The 19,232-nt window shown below is 42.6% G+C and overlaps 1 protein-coding gene across 1 annotated transcript in view; it reads right to left on the reverse strand.

The window, feature by feature from the left end:
• The window catches only part of slc35f1 (solute carrier family 35 member F1), a 491,079-nt gene that overhangs the window by 117,434 nt on the left and 354,413 nt on the right, over positions 1-19,232 (reverse strand). Inside the window, exon 4 of the mRNA XM_070884460.1 lies at positions 5,199-5,358. Within this exon, the coding sequence (XP_070740561.1) occupies positions 5,199-5,358 (160 nt within the window). The remainder of the gene's footprint in view (positions 1-5,198; positions 5,359-19,232) is intronic.

Consider the following 19,232-nt stretch of genomic DNA (forward strand, 5'->3'; position numbering starts at 1 on the left):
TGCTGCGGGCTTCCCGGCCAAGTAAGAGGAAGCTGGTCTGATGACATCATTTGATGATGCGTCATCAGCCGGTTTCCTTAAAGAGACTATGTCCACATTGCTTTTGACAGTTCTTCTGTCAGTATTCTGCAGCATTGAAGTGCTGCAAACACTGCCAATGACTGCACAGAGGTGAACGGCTGCACTCAGGCTCTCTCATCCCCTGCTCCAGATGCTTATGGAGGGAGTCACAGCACACAGGGTGGTCCTCTTCCCTTCCCATGGGTGGAAGGGACCTTCCCAGGACACCAATGTAGCCTGGTTGTACATTGCACAGGAGGGCACAAGTAGGGATATGGTCAGGAGGACCAGGTTGTAGTGGCGCAAAGTTTTCAATGATCTCAGTAGATCACAAAACATTACTGCAAAGCCACATTCAACCTCATCCTGCTGTGCTACTCATTACATCTCCATCACTCTGCCTTCCCTACTCTACCCCTGCACATCCTTACTCACACCAACTTAACTTGGACTGCCATCCATCCCTCTCTCTCCCTATCTACATTTATCAATTCCCTATCTCACTAGCCACCCCTCACACTCGCCCTCATCCTTGTCCAATCATACCAACTAACAACGCACTTGGGTCTTTTAGTCAATGTTCATGTATAGTTAATGTTGATGTGTTGTCAAACATTGAATTCTTTATTTTCAGCACTTTGCGTTCTTGGACAGATTTGTGGGCACCTTTGGAAATGGTTTAGTGAGTTGTAGTGAATGGTGAGACATAAGGGTAACCCCACAATGGTGATGAATGTGAAAGGAATGAGTTGGACACTGCAGGGATGGTTTATGGAGCTGGTTTGGGGTGGTGCCAACCTGGCACATCATGTGGCAGTCAGGGTGCATAGCATGAAGTGAAGTAAATGTGGCCATGATGAGGCCATCACTGGCCTCCCGGGCAACAATGTGGTTGGGTGCTGATGCCCTGTGTACTGCACAGCATCAGATTATTGTGGAGAGGATTGGTGTTGTTGATGGTGATGCTGGTATGTTTAGTGATGTTGGTGTTTGGGATGCTGCTGGAATAGATGCAGCAGGTGAGGTTGAGATGATAGAAGCGATCTGTCAATAGTGAGAGAGGATGCTACAAGGCGGTGACAGTGATAGAGAGTTCACTGCAAACACTTCCAAAGTGCATACAGCTCAAAAGTCTCTTCCAAATCCCGAAAGCTTCAATTTCTGACATTGGAAAGTGAACAGCTGTGAAATGGTAGCTTTTATACCATTTCTGCAGATGTCAACTAGCCAAAGCAATAGAGAGTCACTGAGAACCCGACTCCACATACCTGCCATGTTCTCCAGATCACTGGAGGCATGGAAAACGCATCAAAAGGTTGGTAAAATTTAAGTGCCTGCTTTTAAGCCTCTTAATTAGCATTTAAGCACCTTTCAATTATGTTAATTACCTGTCCCGTTGCTTGCTGTTGCGTCTACAATCCACACGCAGTCCTGACAGGTCAGAAACTCACATGGAGGCGGGTTCAGAGCGGGATCCTGACCCGCTGTCAATCAGGGTCAATCAGGGCCTCCAAACTCGCACTCGGAGGGCTGGGAAGATTCCGGCCTGGGAGTGCCAAATTGTGAGGACAGAGTCATTAACATATTTTGGATGTGCAGTCTGTGCCTGTAAGGATGCTTCAGAGTCACCAGACCCAACAGTCGGGTGGAAAATCAGACCTGTAGAGGAGCAGCTATTAAATTTGTTTAATGCCCCTAAGGGAGCTAAGGGACATTTATAGTGAGGGATCGATTAGTTTATATTCGGAACTTCAGGGGACTTTACTAGGACCACAATTGAATTTTTGCCAGCTGAGAGCTAGAGAGAGTTCTGTTGGGTTTAATGGGGGTATGTGGAGGAATAATGATCTGGAATGCACTACTTGAAAAGGTGGTGGAAGCAGATTCAATAGTAACTTTCAAAAGGGAATTAGATATATACTTGAAAAGAAGAAATATGCAGGGCTATGGACAAAAAGCAGGGGAAATGGACTAATTGGAAAACTCTTCAAAGAGCTGGGACAGACACGATGGGCGGAATAGCCTTCTTCTGTGTTTGTATGATTCTATCATTCAATGGCCTAGAAATTGGCCTCCTTAGTGCCTCCCATTATCGCCTCCAGGGGTCGATAACGGGGTGCTAACCAGGTACCGACCGGCTGTGGCGATAACATCGACACTCGCCATCTTTGGCAGGAGGTTTACGCTGCCAGTGTGGCGTTGCACCCCGATCTCCTTCGCCCGGAGATCATGATGTCATCACCATGCGCATTGCCCCGGTAGCACCCTGGACCCGAACTTGAGTCTGCCCCCTGTAGCATCGCTGGGCGAAAACACCGGCAGCTGCAGGAGGTGTCCATCGGGAGGCCAGGTGCTTTGGGGGCTATGATTAAAGGCCAAGGCAAGTTAAAAAAAAATGTAACTGCTCTCTTTCAGGTTTGTTGCCGTTCTTCTTTGCCCACAATCGACCAGCCCCAGTTTCAGTTTCACTCTGCTTCAGTGCATCAGGCCGATCAGGCTGGATCACGGCTGCCATCAAGGAGAAGGTAACTTTTTATTTCGCAGAGCCTGCAGCGATGGCCCTTCCCTTTAAGGGATGGATTGAGCCTTTCAATGCGGCAGCGCTGCACGGCCCAGTGTGCAGCGCTGCTCAACTTACCGCCCTGCCCGCTGCCTCTTGCACTCCAGGAATGAAGTGAAACGCCTAATGTAGCATCCACTTCCTTCCTGGAGTGCAATCTCCCAATTTTTTTAAAGTAGAAAACGATTAGCTTCTGGCCCTAATTTTTTTTATTTTTAAAAGTTAGCGCTCCAAATGGGGCGATCCCGAATTTTTCCCCCTATGAATTCATGGGTTAGGCCTGGAATTCCCATTTACATCTGCGCTCCCCCCACCAACTGGAATTGCCAGCATTTTTGGCATGGGGCAGAAACCCAGTGAACCTAGGTTCCATCCCAAATTCGGGACTGTCGGCAAGAGTTTCGGGACTTTACTCTACACCATGCAATATGCTACACTTCACCTGGGAGCAGCAGCACCTGCACCCCAGGACAGTTGGCAAATCCCAACCACCATTTAGCACAGGTGAGCTGAAATGGTCCAGTGCACCATTCGAATTATGACATTTTAATGTTGGTTCCAAGCAGCTGCACATTTTTTATTACAGGAAAAGCCAGAATCCATGAATCCAGAGGCGAGAAGAGAATGGGAATCAGCTGAGCCGGGTGGAGACAGTTGGTTGGCATACACATGTGCTGTGCAGAGGAGTTCAAAAGCAGAAAAGCCAGCATGCAAGTTAGAGGGATGCGAGAACCTGAATAACCTTTGAGATCCACTGAATCAGATGGTTTTCTTCAAATTGATTATCAAGAATGATAATTAGCTTCTGCCAGCATTGCACAAAGACATGTGGGCAGGGTACACATGCAGCCAGGCTTCCAGTGTTGCTATCATCATGCCATGATGGTTGCAACTGTGCCCAGGAGGCTTGATGCCCAGGGAAATAGGTGCCAGAAGTGTAAAGGAAGGGGGCACTTTGCCCACCTTGACCTTATAAAAGGAAATTAGGATGCATATTTTCCATAATTTTTAGCCATTATAATTAATAGACAGAAAATCATGGAGAGCAGTGCCAGTATATCCCGATATACACTTAGCACCCAGCAACAGCACAATTTCATAAACTTGGTCCTGATAATAATAATGTCGAAGAAATTAATAAAAATGTTTATATATGTCTTTAGACAATAATGAAAAGAAGGTACTAATGTATTCTGCGATTAACCACACTGCATATTGTTTTGCCACAAAGCACAGCTGAGAGCTAAAAGGGTGCTAAAAAACGAATTATACAAAAGAGTTTGGAATTCATTCTCACCATGAGATCCCATACTGAACAAAGCCTGGGTGCTTTTTGAACATAATTAAACAAAATAAACCACATACAAGTTAAATGAGCATCAAACAGAGTTTGAAATTACAATGACAGCGGTGGGCAGGATCCTTATTCAAAGGACTCAGTTACATTCCTAAAACCAACATTCTGACTCTTAATACTACATGATTTACAATGCTGTGTCAGCTCATCCAAAGAACGATATTATTTCAGCACTAACCTCATGTTAATTACTACACAGTAATTCCAATTAAGACACATATGAAACCGAGAGTTTGATCTCACCATGAATTGCAAAAAACATATTTATTATTGTATAGTGACCTGAAGCATGAAATGTTCATATATGGTGAACAGCAATCAGACATGGTCTAATATATACATGGTTTTATTCGATTATATGATTCAGGGTATAATTCACAGCATCAGATATTGAGTAACACCAATTATTGAACTGATATGGTGGGGCTTTCTGTGAATAGTAAACTAGTAAGCCAGTGCTAATGCTTGCAGTGCAATGTATCAATTATATATGTTTTTTTTGTGAACAGTAATGTAGTGAGATAGTGCTGATGTTTTACACTGGCTTGGTTTTGTCCATTCCATATTTTCTATTTTTAATTTGTATAAATATCAAATTCTTATGCAGGTGTATTTTAACAGCAATGTCAGATGGGAACCTCACCCGATTCTCCACATCTAAGATGGTGGGAGTCTATTTTTGGGATGTACACAACGTTTACATCCACTCATGGCCATCCAGTACTATGGCAATTCAGGTGTATTGCAATGCAAATTCTGATTCAGTTTTAACACAATGATAAATATTTGTGTAGTGAAAACATATTTTAAAATTGCAGGGCTCTGGGGAAAGAGCAGAGGAGTGCGACTAATTGGATAGATCTTTCAAAGAGCCAGCACAGGCCTATGGCCTCCTTCAGTGCTGTATGATTCTATGATTTAGCACTATTGGACTAAACAGACCAATTGGGGCTAATCTAATTAGCTACAGCCATGAAGCAAAGTGAATTCAGTAAAGTAACAAATTCCACTTGCGCCTGTAAATGACATGAGGACCAGACCTTAACAATGTTAAGCTTACTGATGTATAATTATCTAGAGTGCCTTAATCTCTCAAGTTTGAAAGCTGTCTCAAAGTTTTATGTCTATGAACAAGCTGATTTTCACCTTTCTGATGGTCTGTACACATATTACAAAATGATTCATTGTATTTTCTGTTGGTGGAAGTAATGAGTAACTCACCAGCTCCTTGATGTCTCCCAACAAGAACATCTGCCCCCACCATACATCCCATCCCCAGCAGACACACCCCGACTCCAATGAAGTGAAGAGCCTTGTATCTCACCAGCAGGAAGAACCAGGACAGCAACAGTACCACTGGAATAACAAAACAATCTAACAGCTGCAACACAAAAAAGAAAGGGCAAAATAAGCCATTACTGCCATATAAACAATTTCAGCGGACAACAAATCACCAATACATTAAACGTGGGATGGTTGAGCCATGCACAACTCTTTTGTTTTTGAGATAGGATACTTTCTAGCAAATTCCACTTGACTGTAGACACACTGGCCTCACTGTTCAGGTCCTGGGAACTCAAACAGTGACCTATGAACCTCTGTGCACCGCTCTGTCCAATTTACTTTATGATCCGTTGTTGTCAATTTGAGGATTACTGACAGCTGGCTCATCAGATGTTCAGAGTGCGCCTGACAATAATCATATTAAAACAAATTGAGTGGACCTGGCAATCAACATGGAGTTAGTAGTCTCTGTATTTTGGCAACAGCAGGATTTAACATTAGAAACCATAAATTTAGATATCTTTAAATGTAGGGTTACTGTAGCACCATGTCAATGTTTCCTGTTATTATCCAAAATATTGTTTTTCCTCCAAACATTGGCACAAAACATTAAAGTTAATTTAGTTTTAAAGTTAATGGGCTCTTTGACTTTTGGGCATCCAATTGGTGGAGCGCTCCGACTAATCTCCTGTACCCGTGATGAAGAGGTGGCCGTGATTTACATTGGGCAGGCGGGCTTCGGGGAGCCAAATGGATGTCCTGATGCAATTCATCAGATTAAGGCTGGCCAATATAGAATCATACAGCACCGGAAGCCATTCGACCCATCTTGCCTGTGCTGGCTCTTTGAAAGAGCAATCCAATTAATCCCAATTCATGCTCTTTCCCTACAGACCTGCAAACTTTTCATTTTGGATAAGACGTTAAATTGAGGTCCCATCTGCCCACTCAGGTGCATGTAAAAGATCCCATGGCACTATTTTTAAGAAGAGTAGGGGAGTTATCCCCCATGTCCTGGCCAATATTTATCCCTCAATTGGCATCACTGAAACAGATATTCTGGTCATTAGCACATTGATGTTTGTAGGACCTTGCTATGTGCAAATTGGCTGCTGCATTTCTTACATTACAGCAGTGACTACACTTCGTTAGCTGTCCTGAGGTTGTGAAAGGTGCTATATAAATGCAAGTCTTTCTTTCTTTTCAAGTATTTATCCAATTCCCTTTTGAAAATTAGTATTGAATCTGCTTCAACCACCCTTTCAGGCAGTGCATAACAAACAATTTCTTTTGCCATATTGGCTGCCTAGCAGCCAGCAAGGTAAGTGCGAGGGAGGTAGTGAGGAGGTTGTTGGGGTGGGGTCAAGTGACGATTGCAGAGGGAGGTCCAGATTATTTTTCCTGAGCCCAGAGGAGCTCTCATTAGCACACTTACCAATTCCAACCTAAAATTGCAAATAGGGTCTTTGGACCCCGATTTTGCATATGAAACAGGCAGGAGCTTTGGGCACCTAGCAGTAGGCCCTTATCAAAATGTCACTGGCTGCATTGTTGGGGTTAAGGACCAGGTAAGACTATCGACCCCATTTTGAGCTCATTACCATCCCATTAATGCCAGACAAAACAAGTTAAAATCGACTCCGACCACCTCAATTGGTTTTCTGAAATAACTGAGTAAATGAGTAGAGTTTCAAGAATAATTACATTTGGGATTTGTATGGATTGAGTGACAGCTGGGATAATTGATTTTTACAGTAACATTCCCAAAACACTTTACAGCTTTCAAATAATTTCAACTCTCCTTTTAAAGATGTTGAAAGCTATGAATGATCTTTAAGTAAATAAAATATGCTGAATTCTGTGGTATTGATTTTGTGCATGAGTCAAACTAGAACTCCAATCAAACTGAGAAGATCAAACAATGCACTGCTTCAAAAAATGTCAAGGGATCATTTTACTTTCCTAGCTGGGAATGTATAAATAATTCATCCCAACCAGGACTTTAGAGAGACCACCATCCTAACCTGCAATTCACAGATGAACCATAGATGAATCTAATAATGTGCTTAGAATTTAATTTTAGTTTTAGATTGAGATATCTTAAGAGTAATTTTAACTCTGGCTGATAGTGTAAAAGTAGCGATATCGATTCAGCCAACCTTCATCTTTGCTGATTTTCATTTGCACTGAAGTCAAAATTATGCCCCGCCTTCCCCCCCCCACCTTGTTACAATTAGCTTATGCCTAAAAGCAAGTTGCAGTTATTAGAAATCCAAAACAGTGTGGGGCCCTCTACAGGGGATCCGGGACGAGTTAAAAGGGAAAGCAACTGGGTAGCTCTTTAACTAATCAGATGAAGACTCCTTACTGCCTTTGCTACCTCTAGACTTGACTATTCCAATGCACTCCTGGCTGGTCTCCCATTTTCTACCCTCTGTAAGCTGGAGATCATCCAAAACTCTGCTGCATGTGTCCTAACTCACACCAAGTGCCATTCATCCATCACCGCTATGCTCGCTGACCTACATTGCCTCCCAGTTAAGCAACCCTCCGAGATATCTGTGCTTCAATAATTCTGGCCTTTTGAGCATCCTCAATTTTAAACGTTCCAACTATTGGTGACTGTGCCTTCAGCTGTAAAGACCCTAAGCTCTGGAATTCCCAGCCTAAACCTTCACCCCGCTCTACCTCTCTCTCCTCCTTTAAAACACTCCTTAAAACCTACCTCTTTGGCCAAATGTTTGGTCTTCTGCCCTAATATCTCCTTATGTGGCTCGGTGTCAGATTCTGTTTGATAACAGTCTTGTGAAACGACTTGGGACGTTTTACTATGTGAAAGACACTATATAAATACAAGTTGTTGTTACTGAGAGGTGCAGATTCTGAAGCAGGAAGTATAAGTTAGAATATTTAATTCAATGCCAACTCATGTACAAAAAGCAAAATAAAGAGAGAGAAAGAAAGATGGGATTAAGGGAGGGAGATAAAAGAAACAGAATGAAAAAGTTTTAAAAAATTATTGAATTTTAAATTAAAAAAAAAAACTCCAACAATAATTAAGGGTACGGTAGCATAGTGGTTATTTTACTGGACTAGTAATTCAGATGCCTGGATGAATGATCCGGAGACATAAGTTCAAATCCCACTACGGCAGCTCATGAATTTAAATTCAGTTAATTAAATAAATCTGAAATAAAAAATATCAGTAAATGGAGACCATGAAACTACCGGATTGTCATAAAAACCCATCTGGTTTACTAATGTCCTTTAGGGAAGGAAATCTGCTGTGTTACCTGGTCTGGCCTATATGTGACTCCAGACCCACAGCAATGTGGGTGACTTTTAACTGCCCTCTGAAACGGCCTAGCAAGCCACTCAGCTGTATAAGGCGGCTCACCACCAACTTCTCTAGGGCAATTATAGATAGGCAATAAATGCCAGAGATGCCCACATCCCGTGAATGAATTTGAAAAATATCTGAAAGAATGAGACGCCACATTTGTAAAAGTTATTTTTCAGCTAAAAGTAAACTTTCAGTGCCAGAGAGCTTGCTTTGCAGCAATTAAGACTTAGCACACCGCTAAAAATTGACCTATACTTGAATGGACAAACCATAACTTTTTCTGGCTAGTTTAGTGGATAAGTACAGCAACTTCACGCCCTACATGTGTTTCAATGGTGCAGTTTCTCGCAGTGACTGTAGGAGCAGGGCAACTTGGACAGCAACTTCCTGATTTCCGTGTTTAGCTGTGCATGTGCGGTCATCGGAGGTTGCTGTCCGATTTACTCTTTAATAACAGTTAGCCTCACTGCTATTTCTACCACAAAATCCAGCCCATGAAATATGATTCCCCAATCGGGCTCTCACAAATGACACCACCGGGAGGGCTGAGCAGGAAATTGCAGGCCCACCATGCCTGCTTATCCATCCATTCATTTAATGGAAATTCAAGCACTGCAGGACTGCGATTGCCCAACCAACTTGCCACGTGTGCCTGATCAGGGAAACAGTAGCTCTTTAGCAATGGATTTTAAGTTGCTCACCTGGCCTCGTGCCCTAAAATAGGTGTGCAACGTCTCCCTTACCGCTCCACTCCACTCTCAGGACGCAGCAACCAAATTTGTTGGCTGCCGGCGCAAACCATTTCCCAGCGCAAAATTTAGCACCCCGCCACCATTAGCGCCCTAAGAAGCCTCCAACAGAAAATCCAGCCCCAGTTGTTTTATTTTTGCACTCACAGCGGGGAGTTAACTTGAGAATTGTAGGTTCTCATAACATGTCGTGCCCAGTTATGCTTATCTAGATCTTCCAAATGCACAATCCCAAGTGCAGCTTCACCCAGATAGTGCATGTAGAGAAATCGCACTAACTACCCCTGTTTTTCTGTCTATAATGGATAGAATATCATAGGGTGAGGGCCAATGACTCACCAATGATGTTTGTGTGGGGGGCAAGAGTGTGCATTTGAAAATTGGCCCTATGTCACCTAGAAAATAAATGTTAACTTTTATTGCTTGGCAGTTTGAGGGTGGAACTTGGGGCTGGCTGGAACTTCCACCTGCCCCATAGGTGTGTCTTAACCCTGTGCAAAATCCAGGGGTCCGGCGCATTTGCATATGGTGGGTGGTGGATGCACTATTTTCGGCACAACTGCAACTCCTGCCGAATCAGGGGAAGGAGTTTGCTGTGGTGAAGCAGACCCATTGGACCCCGGCAGCACCAGAAACTATTTTCTAAAGGCAGTATTCCCTGTTTTTGTCCGTTTTGAAAATGCTATCAATTGATTGCCTTGCTGAGGTCACCTTTTAAATGTTAAATTCCTCCTGACACAGAATACCCACTGTGACCAGAATCTCTGACTGGCCAAAAAGGTGTGGAGACTTGGTGTAACTGGGTAGCAACCCGAAGTCTGCCCCACCCACCCTGAAAGTGTTCCATTCACAGCACCTGGGCCACAGAATGTTAGAACTAGGATATTTATCTTTTGTATCAAGGAAACACAAATACCTTTTAGTCATTTGTGATAGATTTGGTATTGATTCAGTTTGGAATGCTTGTTCTTTTATCTTGCTTTTAGTTTTGTTGTGCACCTTCTCTTAATTGTTTATTGCTGGGACTCCTCACGCTTGGATCAATTTATACCTTCAGTAAGATTTTTATTTCTTACATTGCCAATCAGTTTAGAAATATTGGGACCTCAGTTTTGACTTTTGGCTGGTCAGTCACCCAAAAAGTTCAACTTTTTCTTTTGTTTCTGTTTTAATGTAAGGTTTTGGCCGAGAATTTCCCCAGAACTGCTTCCACTCCAGCGCCATGCCTTCAGTGGAAGTGTAGCGGAATCCCCATGGGTAAATGGAGTTGTGGTTCAGATCAGTCATGATCTAATTGAATGACAAAACAGGCTCGAGGGGCTGAATAGGTTCAAAGGGTGAATGAAGCCTTCTGTATAATCAATAAATTACATAAACCACAGAAATGAAATAACTGAATTGCTTCCAGTGAACATCCTGGACTGACACTCAACATTACATTAACATGAACCACTCCAAATCCCTTGAATAACAGTGACTTTCAAGAAAGATAAGAGGTTTAACGCACTTGCTCAATTTCAATGTCACACACCCTAATATCCTAACATGCAGATGCTTTATGGAGGCACCGTTATTTGCCAAACTTTATACTTTGAGTAGAATCGGTTACATTTTGCCATGGGCATAGTGATACACCACTGTGATGTATCCTGTTTGCATGCCAATTGCCTTTGAATCATCATCATTTTTTTTGTACTAGTACACTGGGATTTTGGTAGATCTCAGAAAAGGGAATTGCCTCACATAACACAAAAAAATAACTATATTCTACTTGAGCTTGGGAACCTACAAAGGAAAATACATTTTTAAAAATCACCCAACACCACAGCTATTAAGGCTCTTGAACCACTAAGGATCAGAAATAAGGAAACTGAATAAATAAATTAAAAAGAAAAACATTTATATGGGCTTAGCCACTTAAGGGAGGATTTCCCTCTGAAGTTACGTGGGCAGGGGTGGAAAATATACTTGTCACAAATGATTATTACTGCCATAACAATGCTGGACAAATGCCTGTATAGAACAAGCAATCTGTGTGGTTAGGTCTAGTGGAGGCCTTTAAAAATTAAAAGACCCACCACAGGGAGTACAATTGAGCGAGGGGTGATTAAGTTTGCACTTCTGTCCTAAACCTTCACACGGGATGTGCAAGAAGCCAGATTCTCCGCCTGGAGGAGGACAACCCCTTTAATCTGCTGCAGCATCAGAGTGCTGCAGGCATTCCTGCTCTTCTCTCCCCACCACCCCCACCCCACTCCACTTCCCCTGAAAAAGGGGCAGAAATCCTACTGGGAGCCTGCCAAATAAATGTAAATTCTGACAGAAACAGTGTGGGCGGAAAGTTATAATAAGGGAAGCGATTTATGTCGTGATCCCCCTGCTTTCCTGCTGGGTCCCGATATTAACAGGAAGGCAGGTGTACCATGGGGCAGAAGAGACTAGGCAAGAAAGATTTTAAAACATTTTTTAATAGGTTTTGAAGTGGGATAAGTGGGGCTAAGCTAACATTATAATAGCAATGTTTGAATTGTTAGTAAAGTGTATCTTTGAAATAAACGCTGTAGTTGGTAATGGTTCTTCACCAAGGCATGCTGGGATACTTGACTGCGGGTATCTTTAGAGACAGCTACTTTATTTAGAAGCTTAGAAAAACTAAAGTATTTGGGAAAATTACTCACTGTTTTGTGCAAAACGAGAAGATAAGGAAATGAAGGCCAGACCGGATGCCATGGAAATGGGAGGCCCAGGCTAGAAGGAGTTAAGCTAACGGAGACACCTGCTGGACTTGAATAACTCCATTGATGGGGTATAAGTGTTGAAACAGTGTGTACTGATTTACGACTGTCGCAAAACAACCCAAATTACAAAACTTGTGTATTATAAAAGTATGCTGCAAACTCTGTATTATTGAGTGTGGTATCTCAGGCAACTGAGGATCACTCCCTTGCATGTGCTCGAATAAACTCTTTACCTACTGGACTCAGTAAACTCAAGAGTGGTTTATTTTTACCACAACAGTTTTCTTGTGGGCCAAGATGACCAGGAGTGCTTCCACGGGCCTCTCAGGGAAGCATTGGGCCGACCTTGCTTCCTTGCACCCCCCCCCCACCCCACCCCCAGCGACCTTGTTCCTCACACCCTTCCACCTTCGGCTACGGCTTCCTGCCGCCTGAATTCCCACTCGCCGGTCCGGTAGCTTTAGGAGTTTAAGGAAGTATATTGAAATGAGGCCTGACTGGTAAACTCAGCTGGGCCTTGATGTCTCAGATTTACCAGGTGCGCCACCTGCTTTGAGGTTTAAATGGCCCATGATCAATATGTAGTGGGGTGCTGACAAGTATTTACATTTTAAAGTAGGTGCTGCTTAGCTTGTGACTACATGTCACAAATGAAAGATCTTGAAAGTGTGTTATTTGTCATTCTTTAGAGCTTGTATTTTAACAGTCTCTAAAGTGCCATGCTGTTTCACAAATGCACATGAAACATATTCTTCAAAGTGCCTTTTACCGTTTACCTCACAGCTCAAAGCAGGCTATTGTCCTGCAGTGTAGATATAGGAAGGTATGGAATGGTTTTCTATTTAGATATGGCTGCGTAACATAAAAGAGTGCATAAATAAATGGAGCAGCAATGACTAGAGTAAATAGGGTGGCAGCACAGTGATGAAGGATGAGTGAACAGGAAAAGACGCTATTTAATCGACAGGACATTTAAGGACATGGCCCAGTGAATATATAGTGGCCCAGAAATCCCGGTTGGCTGCTTCCCGCAGGCGATCGGGTAAAAAAGTTAAAAAAGATACGCACCTACCTGTTCCTGCTGTGCCCACGCGAGTTCCCAGTCCTGAGGCCTCCACTGGCTGCGTGTCACAGCGCGTGCACGTCAGGACATGCGCAGGGCTGGGGCTGCAGTCACATGGCTGTGGGCAGCCAATCAAGGTAAAGTATATTCTCATTCATAATAATGGGAATTCCGTAAGTTGGAGTTTGCATTATTATGAATGAGAAACCCCCCGAAACAAACAGAACTAATAAAAAATAGGAAAAATACACCAATATTTTTATTCATTTAAATTAGTTATTTATGTATCATAAAAAATATATATTTTTCCGATTTTTTAGAACTTTTTTTAATTATGGTTTAAAATAAACTTACCATAGTGGGGAGGGTTTTTAACAATACAATGTGTTTTTTAAATTTTATTTTATAATGTTTTTGTGTATTTTAAAACTCTTACGCCTGTAAAAGTAGGCTATGCGTCTGCTTTTATCAGGCGCAAGAGTTTTGAGGACATTTTTGCTGGGCAAGATATGGGTAAATAACGCAATCTTGACCATGCAAACGTCCTCGCTCCCGATATACAGAGGATCTGTCAAGCTCCAGCTTGACATTAGAAAAGTCGTTTTTCAGCGCATGCGCATTGTGCATTAAAAACTGGCTTTTGCAATGCCTTCCCGGGTCCATAGACATTCCGTAGACACCCGTGAGGCCAAATTTCTGGGCCATTATGTAGTAGAGGAAGAACCATTACTGAGCAAGCACTGGTTCTTTCTGTAGCTACAATAAACCATTTCTGGCTGGTCTCAACCAAAAACAAATCAACATCATATTTGAAGCAGTAAATCATGCCTTTCTGTAATTCACTGAGGAGGTAACTAAATTAATGAACAAGGGTTGCCTGGTGGTTAAGATATTCTTGGATTATCAGGAAACATTTCATAAAGTTTTTTGGGGTAAATTTTCCATTTTGGGCACAATTGGCAAAACAGGTGCAAATTACGGCCAAAATTGCGCCCATTTTGAAAAGTGTTTTCTCTTCTCGAGTTCTCACTCGAACACATTCGCACATTGCCAAGGGCAAAATCTTCCCTGAACCAGTGCAATCGGGCAGCGTTTTAAAACATAATTTAAAAAATATTCCTTAATATTATTAAGAGTGGTCACTTGGTGTAGTTCAGTTAATACAGCTGAAAATGGGTTTGTCACAAAAAATAACTATTTTTAATCACACTGTCAATCCACTACCTGTGAGTAACCTGATTTTAAATTACTGAAAATGACTTTAAAAAAATATACAGAATCATTTGTTAGTTATATTGGGGTACACTAGTCAGTTTCTTAGTAGATAAAAAAATTATATTCAAAGTTTTTAGAACATTCCTATTGGTGTCCTTGCACACAAAAGAATCAGCTTAATTTTTGGAGCTTCCTTGAAGGCCCACAACCGAGCACAATTAGCAGAAACCACCATTCACCCTGGGGGCATGGCCAGTTTTGTGGGCAGGATTAGCCTCCAGCATGATATTTTTTTAATCAAGCGTAAAAGATCGTGGAAACTCGACTTGCACTGAACATAATAAGAAAGAAAGAAAGAAAGAAAGAAAGAAAGAAAGAAAGAAAGATGGATGCCAGAACAAGTGGACACCTGAGATGTAAGTATGATTTGGATCTTTAAAGTACCATAAAGCATGAATAATTAATATAAGCCTTCAATGATTGCAAACTAGGGGAGTACAAAATTAGCATGTTACAAGTGTGGCTAGAGATTCACGGAAAGTATGTGGAACAGACTCTCTCCAGAGGTGAATGAACTGAATAAATAATCAGGTTAAGGACATAGTCATAAGTTAGAAGGACAAGAACAAATAGATGAGCAAATCACCTGTAGTTGTAGTCTGCCTAGAGTTAGGGTGGCAAACCAGTTCCACCCACCTTTCCCTCAATGACTGCCTGTCCCACCTGTGACAGGGACTGTGGCTCTCATATTGGACTGTTCAGTCACCTAAGAACTCATTTTTAGAGTGGAAGCAAGTCTTCCTCGATTCCGAGGGACTGCCTATGATGATGATGATGAGCTAAGGGAAAGCCATCTGTGAAATGCAACCAGTTCAACATTCAATAATTCATATATGAACTTTTGATTTGTAGAGAGAAATCCAAATTAAGTTATGAGAGGAATAATAACTGAAAAGAAAAGGGTAATTTGACATTACAGCTCCAGACCAATGTTGTAAGAAAAGGTCAGTTTGATATGTGGAATTGACTACTGGCTTTATCTTTCAGAATACCTTTAATTATCATTAATTAACTGGTAAGTCCATTCCAAGAGGCCCATTATCCTGGTTGTGAGAGGTTTGCAGATTTGACGAGAGACGCTTTTCTAATAAGGAAGATAACTGAGCTACTGACTAATCGCAGTAGCTAGAACACATCATTTGCACATAAGGGCAATTTTATGGAATTTAATGGATCGAAAATCCTGTGGGGCCTTTTGAGTTCTATATCCAAATTCTCTGTATGTGCCAGAAAAACCTCACTGGGAGCTCAACTTTATACAATTTCTCTCCTAAAATAAATCCAATTAACTCCAGCAATTTTGGAACAGTAAATGCTGAATAAATAGTTTGACCAGCATGAAATGGTAAAACTGATCTTTAAATTGCAAATTGTCAGATGAAGTTTATTAACACGGTTGATTACAAATGACATTCCCCAACTGAGTGAACTCTCTGGTGGTGCACTTTATGTCCTATCACTGCCAACACCAGTCAGGCTGATGTCAAGAAAATGAGATGACACTGCTGCCTAATGACCCACATAGATTGACTTGAAGTGGTGGTTTTGGCAGTAACTCAGGAGGCAGCAGCATGGGGATAACAATATAAATATTGCCTCCAGTGATGCAAGCTGCCATTTTTGTTTCTGCCCAAATGGCAGGCTGAGCAGCTGAGCCTACCAGAACAGACCAGCAATGTAATTTCCTGCTTGCTGCCCCATGTGATGCATTCTTGGCCACTAGGGAAGATACAGTGGCCAAAAAATAAAACTGAAAGATAAAAGTTCACGGGGTTGGGGATAATATATTAGCATGGATAGAGGATTGGCTAACTAACAGAAAACAGAGAGTCGGCAATCAGTAACTAGTGGGGTGCCGCAGGGATCGGTTCTGGGAGCCCAACTATTTACAATCTATATTAACGACTTGGAAGAAGGGACTGAGTGTAACGTAGCCAAGTTTGCTGATGATACAAAGGTGGGAGGAAAAGCAATGTGTGAGGAGGACGCAAAACATCTGCAAAAGGACATAGATAGGCTAAGTGAGTGGGCAAAAATTTGGCAGATGGAGTATAATGTTGGAAAGTGTGAGGTCATGCACTTTGTTAGAAAAAAAATCAAAGACCAAGTTATTATTTAAATGGAGAAAGATTGCAAAGTGCTGCAGTATAGTGGGACCTGGGGGTACTTGTGCATAAAACACAAAAGGATAGTATGCAGGTACAGCAAGTGATCAGGAAGGCCAATGGAATCTTGGCCTTTATTGCAAAGGGGGTGGAGTATAAAAGCAGGGAAGTCTTGCTACAGCTATATAAGTTATTGGTGAGGCCACACCTGGAATACTGCGTGCAGTTTTGGTTTCCATATTTACTAAAATATATACTTGCTTTGGAGGCAGTTCAGAGAAGGTTCACTAGGTTGATTCCGGAGATGAGGGGGTTGACTTATGAGGAAAGGTTGAGTAGGTTGGGCCTCTACTCATTGGAATTCAGAAGAATGAAAGGTGATATTATCAAAACATATCACATTATGAGGGGGTTTGACAAGGTGGATGCAGAGAGGATGGTTCCACTGATGAGGGAGACTAGAAGTAGGGGGTATGATCTTAGAATAAGGGGCCACCCATTTAAAACTGAGATGAGGAGAAATTTCTTCTCTCCGAGGGTTGTAAATCTGTGGAAATCGCTTCCTCAGAGAGCTGTGGATGCTGGGACATTGAATAAATTTAAGACAGAAATAGACAATTTCTTAAACGATAAGGGAATAAGGGGTTATGGGGAGCGGGCAGGGAAGTGGAGCTGAGTCCATGATCAGATCAGCCATGATCTTATTGAATGGCGGAGCAGGCTCGAGGGGTCATATGGCCTACTCCTGTTCTTATTTCTTATTTTCTTATGTTCTTATGTTCTTATATGCACATAAAAGTTGTTTGCCTACTAATACTGTGCCATGAAATCCACCCTGCACTATACATCGAGAGGATCTCATGGCACTAGGAGCTGGGTGTGTTCCTTAAAGAGGACATTATATATTTTGCATGCAAACACAACCATAAAACACTGAAATAAAAAGAGAAACTGCTGGAAATGCTCTAGAGGTCAGGCAGCATCTGTGGAGAGAGAAACAGAGTTAATGTTTCAGGTCGATGACCGTTCATCAGAACTGGAAAAAGTCAGAGATGTAACACATTTTAACCAGGTAAAAGAGACAAATGGAAATCCCGTCAGAGAAAAGAGCAGAACTTCTGAAGTTGTTTCTGTTTTTATTACAGGTTTCCAGCATTTGCAGTATTTTGCTTTTGTATAAAACACTGAATTTTGAACAAAAACTAAAAGAACAATCTATCATTTAATTGTCAACGGTTAATACTGACTCAGATCATTCCTTTCACCATTTCTCTTCTCTTAGGCTGTCCCCCGGAGTTGACGATAACTTGCTTCCACATGAAAATGAGTTCTAAGGTGACTGATGAGTCCAATGCGCGACTTATAATCTCTGTCACAGGTGGGGCAGATGATGGTTGGAGGGACGGGTGGGTGGGGTGCTTGGGTTGCCATGTGCTCCTTCTGCTTTTTGTGCTTGGCTTCCACGTGCTCCCGGCGAAGAGACTCAAGGTGTTAAGTGCCTTCTCGGATGCTCCTCCTCCACTTTGAACGGTCTTGGGCCAGGGATTCCCAAGAGTCGGTGGGGATGTTGCACTTATTCAAATAGGCTTTGTGGGTGTCCTTGAAGTGTTTTCTCTGCCCTCCTGGGGCTCGCCTGCCATGACGTAGCTCATGCTTGTTTAGGGAGTCTACCATCGGGCATGCGGACGAAGTGGCCTGTCCATCAGAGCTGATCGCGCGTGGTCAATGCTTCAATGCTGCAGATGTTGGCCTGAGTGAGAACACTGACATTGTTGCGCCTATCTTGCCAATGAATTTGCAGGATTTGCAGAGGCAGCATTGGTGGTACTTCTCCAGTGCTTTGAGCTGCGTACTCTACATAGTCCATGTCTCTGAAGCATATAGAAGGGTGGGCAGCACTATTGCTCTCTAGACCATGAGATTGGTACCGGGTTTGAGATCCTGGTCTTCGAAAACTCTTTTCCTCAGGCGGTCGAAGGCTGCACTGGCACACTGAAGGCAGTGTTGGACTTCGTCATCGATGTCTGCCCTTGCTGATAGTAGGCTCCCAAGGTATGGGAAGTGATCCACATTGTCCAAAGTCTCATTGTGCATCTTGATAATCGGGGAGCAGTACTGTGTGGCGGGAGCAGGTTAGTGGAGGACATTTGTCTTATTGATGTTTAATGTGAAACCCAATCTCTTGTACGCTTCAGTGAAGGTGTCAATGATGCTTTGGAGTTCGGACTCCGAGTGTGCACAAAAGCAAGCATTATCTGCATATTGTAATTCAATGACAGAAGTTGGAGCAACCTTGGATCTGGACTGGAGGCGCCAGAGGTTGAACAATTTCCTGCTTGTCCTGTAGATTAGCTCCACTCCAGCGGGGAGCTTGTTAAGGGTGAAATGAAGCATTGCAGCGAGGATGATTGAGAAGAGCGTTGGTGCGATGACATCGCCTTGTTTGACCCCGTTCTGCACTTGTATTGGATCTGTGTTGGATCCATTGATAAGAATCACGGCTTGCTTGTCATCGTGAAGCAGGCGGAGGATGGTGACGAATTTGTGAGGACAGCCAAATTTGAGAAGGATATTCCATCATCCCTCGTGGATGACAGAGTCGAAGGCCTTTGTGAAGTTAAAGAAATCTTGGATCTGTCACATGGTGAAGATCATGTACGTTGTGCCCCTTAGTGGGTGGAATCCACATTGCGTTTCT

This window comes from Pristiophorus japonicus, chromosome 7, assembly GCF_044704955.1.
Source record: "Pristiophorus japonicus isolate sPriJap1 chromosome 7, sPriJap1.hap1, whole genome shotgun sequence".
Lineage (NCBI taxonomy): Eukaryota > Metazoa > Chordata > Chondrichthyes > Pristiophoridae > Pristiophorus > Pristiophorus japonicus.